We start from the raw sequence: 2125 nt of genomic DNA, 5'->3' as shown, positions 1-2125 counted from the left end.
AATATGTATATATATATATATATATATATATATATATATATCATTTATTTATATTTAATTATAGTGCTTTATTTAATTTATTTTCATCATATATATTATATATAGCGATATATATATAATTATTAGAAAGATATAAACCAAAAAGCTTCAAAAAGATGATAAAGGCGCCCTTAGGCCTACACGACATTGTGGTACACGATTTCGCTTAACTGTACGCGCACGTGCGTGAAACTGTCTACGGGGGCGTCTTCTACGCGACAAATACTTTCAGATTTCAGTGACCAGAAAGTTGTAAGGCATCAAGTAGAACATAACTACTGACATTTCAGAATGAATATAAAACTACGTGCTGCTTTAATAATAACGACAATGTTCTCCTTTATCTACACGTTATGAAACTTAAGCCATGCATTATTCTGTAAATCTAAACTAATTTGATTTTGCTGCACTCACCTGCGAAACTCATCTTCCATCTCTGGAGGGTACTCAGGAACCTGCATTTTTATTTTTTTCAACGCAATCATAAATAAAAGCAAAATGAATAATCCTCGCCCATCTCAAAACCACTGAAATCATATCACATGGCGAACGTAGGGGCCTATTTGTCTCATCACATTATGAATAACAATACCATGGTCAACTGTCAAATCAGCCAGAATTATTATGAATAGATATATATTATTCACATACATATATAATATATTTATAAATATGACAGTGATCATTAAGCGTATACTTAATTAGGAATCAGCCCTACTCAAAGGGATGATTGAGTTGTGAGAGTAAATTAGACTCTCGTGGACACACTGCAGCTGTCTCCGATAAAACTGAAGCGCTTGTCAACAGGAAAGACAATCTGGACGCTTAACAGTACGTTGTTTCATGACAACAAATAACTCCAATTTCAATATATTTCGTATCAGAGACACATAGTTACGTCTGTTGTACGTTGGTTCTCCCCCCTGCGAATATTATGATCCCAGACCACTGTTATCTTCTTATGTATTAGACCAGGATGGATCAATGAACAGTCGTTGAAAAATATCTCCTAATTGAGTTTTGTTATCAGCAACATTTCTGTACGTCAATTGAACTTATCCACGTCTCCTCCAAGCTATGGAATTTATATATCAATACCTGAATAAACACAAATTCTCGAATTATTTATGGATCCTGTAAATAATTTTGATTTGAAACCATAATTCCTCTGAAGAGTCGTATTCCATTATAGAGAAATCGAGTCTAATTTGCAATAAACAAGATTATATTCGTGGCAAATTAAGATGATCTATTTTTGTCCAAACTACTTCGCAAAAAAAATGATGCCGATCAAGCCATATCTGCGTAATCCTTTCCATTCGCCAATTGTACCAAACTTAATTTATTCTTAAATCCTTTTTAAATATATATATATATATATATTTATATATGTCACAGATGTTCAGACGGGTACCGCTTGTCTTTATAAACGAACGCCCGTGTACGTTGCCTTGCTTAAAGCCAAGCTATACTAGAATACGTCTGTAGACACACGTTCTATCCAGTAACATAGGCGACGCACTCTTGGTAAAATAGTTCGCCTATAGTACGACGTATCATTTCAAAATAGTTGTACACTGTACACTGAACGGACTGGTTCTGTTTCGTATTTGTGAGTCGCACGGCATCTTCTTTGCATCCAATAACGATCACGTTCTCAGTTAATTGCCAAAAAACACAATCTGATTTGCGTGTATATAGTTAACACGACTACAATTGTCTTTCACACAAATACAGCGATGAGTCGTAAATCGGACTCGTATAACGTATCAGATTGTTTCAATACATTTCGTATCTATTTCATACGTTTTGACTTACTTTGTCGTCTGCTGTATTTGCTATTGTATATAGTCATCAAAATAGTCGAATTATAGCTAGGAGGTTCGCGGATGTCATGGGATTTTGCCTCCCTGGAGACTTCTAGATTCATTAAATTACCACTGAATTGAAGGCGGGATTAACAGTATGATACATCATGGAAGAAATTAGTTTTTGTTTTTCCTCCATGGATACATGTACACCTGTGTGCACAGCCCATACTCTATACGAATATGCCTATTCATAATAGAGAGCTAAACAGTATTTG

General features: G+C 34.7%; 1 protein-coding gene across 3 annotated transcripts in view; it reads right to left on the bottom strand.

The window, feature by feature from the left end:
• The window catches only part of LOC117119227 (short transient receptor potential channel 4-like), a 69647-nt gene extending 68229 nt beyond the window's left edge, over positions 1–1418 (bottom strand). The window contains exon 1 of one of the 3 annotated variants that reach the window (XM_033264033.1): positions 454–1418. In XM_033264033.1, the coding sequence (XP_033119924.1) occupies positions 454–524 (71 nt within the window). In that variant the 5' untranslated portion in view covers positions 525–1418. The remainder of the gene's footprint in view (positions 1–453) is intronic. The other 2 variants (XM_033264035.1, XM_033264036.1) reach the window with 2 other exon arrangements.
• Between the last annotated feature and the right edge of the window lie 707 nt (positions 1419–2125).

The sequence above is a fragment of the Anneissia japonica genome, unplaced genomic scaffold, assembly GCF_011630105.1.
Source record: "Anneissia japonica isolate Jap-2015-1 unplaced genomic scaffold, ASM1163010v1 scaffold2692_len624387_cov171, whole genome shotgun sequence".
Taxonomy (NCBI): Eukaryota; Metazoa; Echinodermata; class Crinoidea; order Comatulida; family Comatulidae; genus Anneissia; species Anneissia japonica.
Note: the sequence above shows the minus strand (reverse complement) of the source record. Positions and strands in the feature narration are given on the sequence as shown.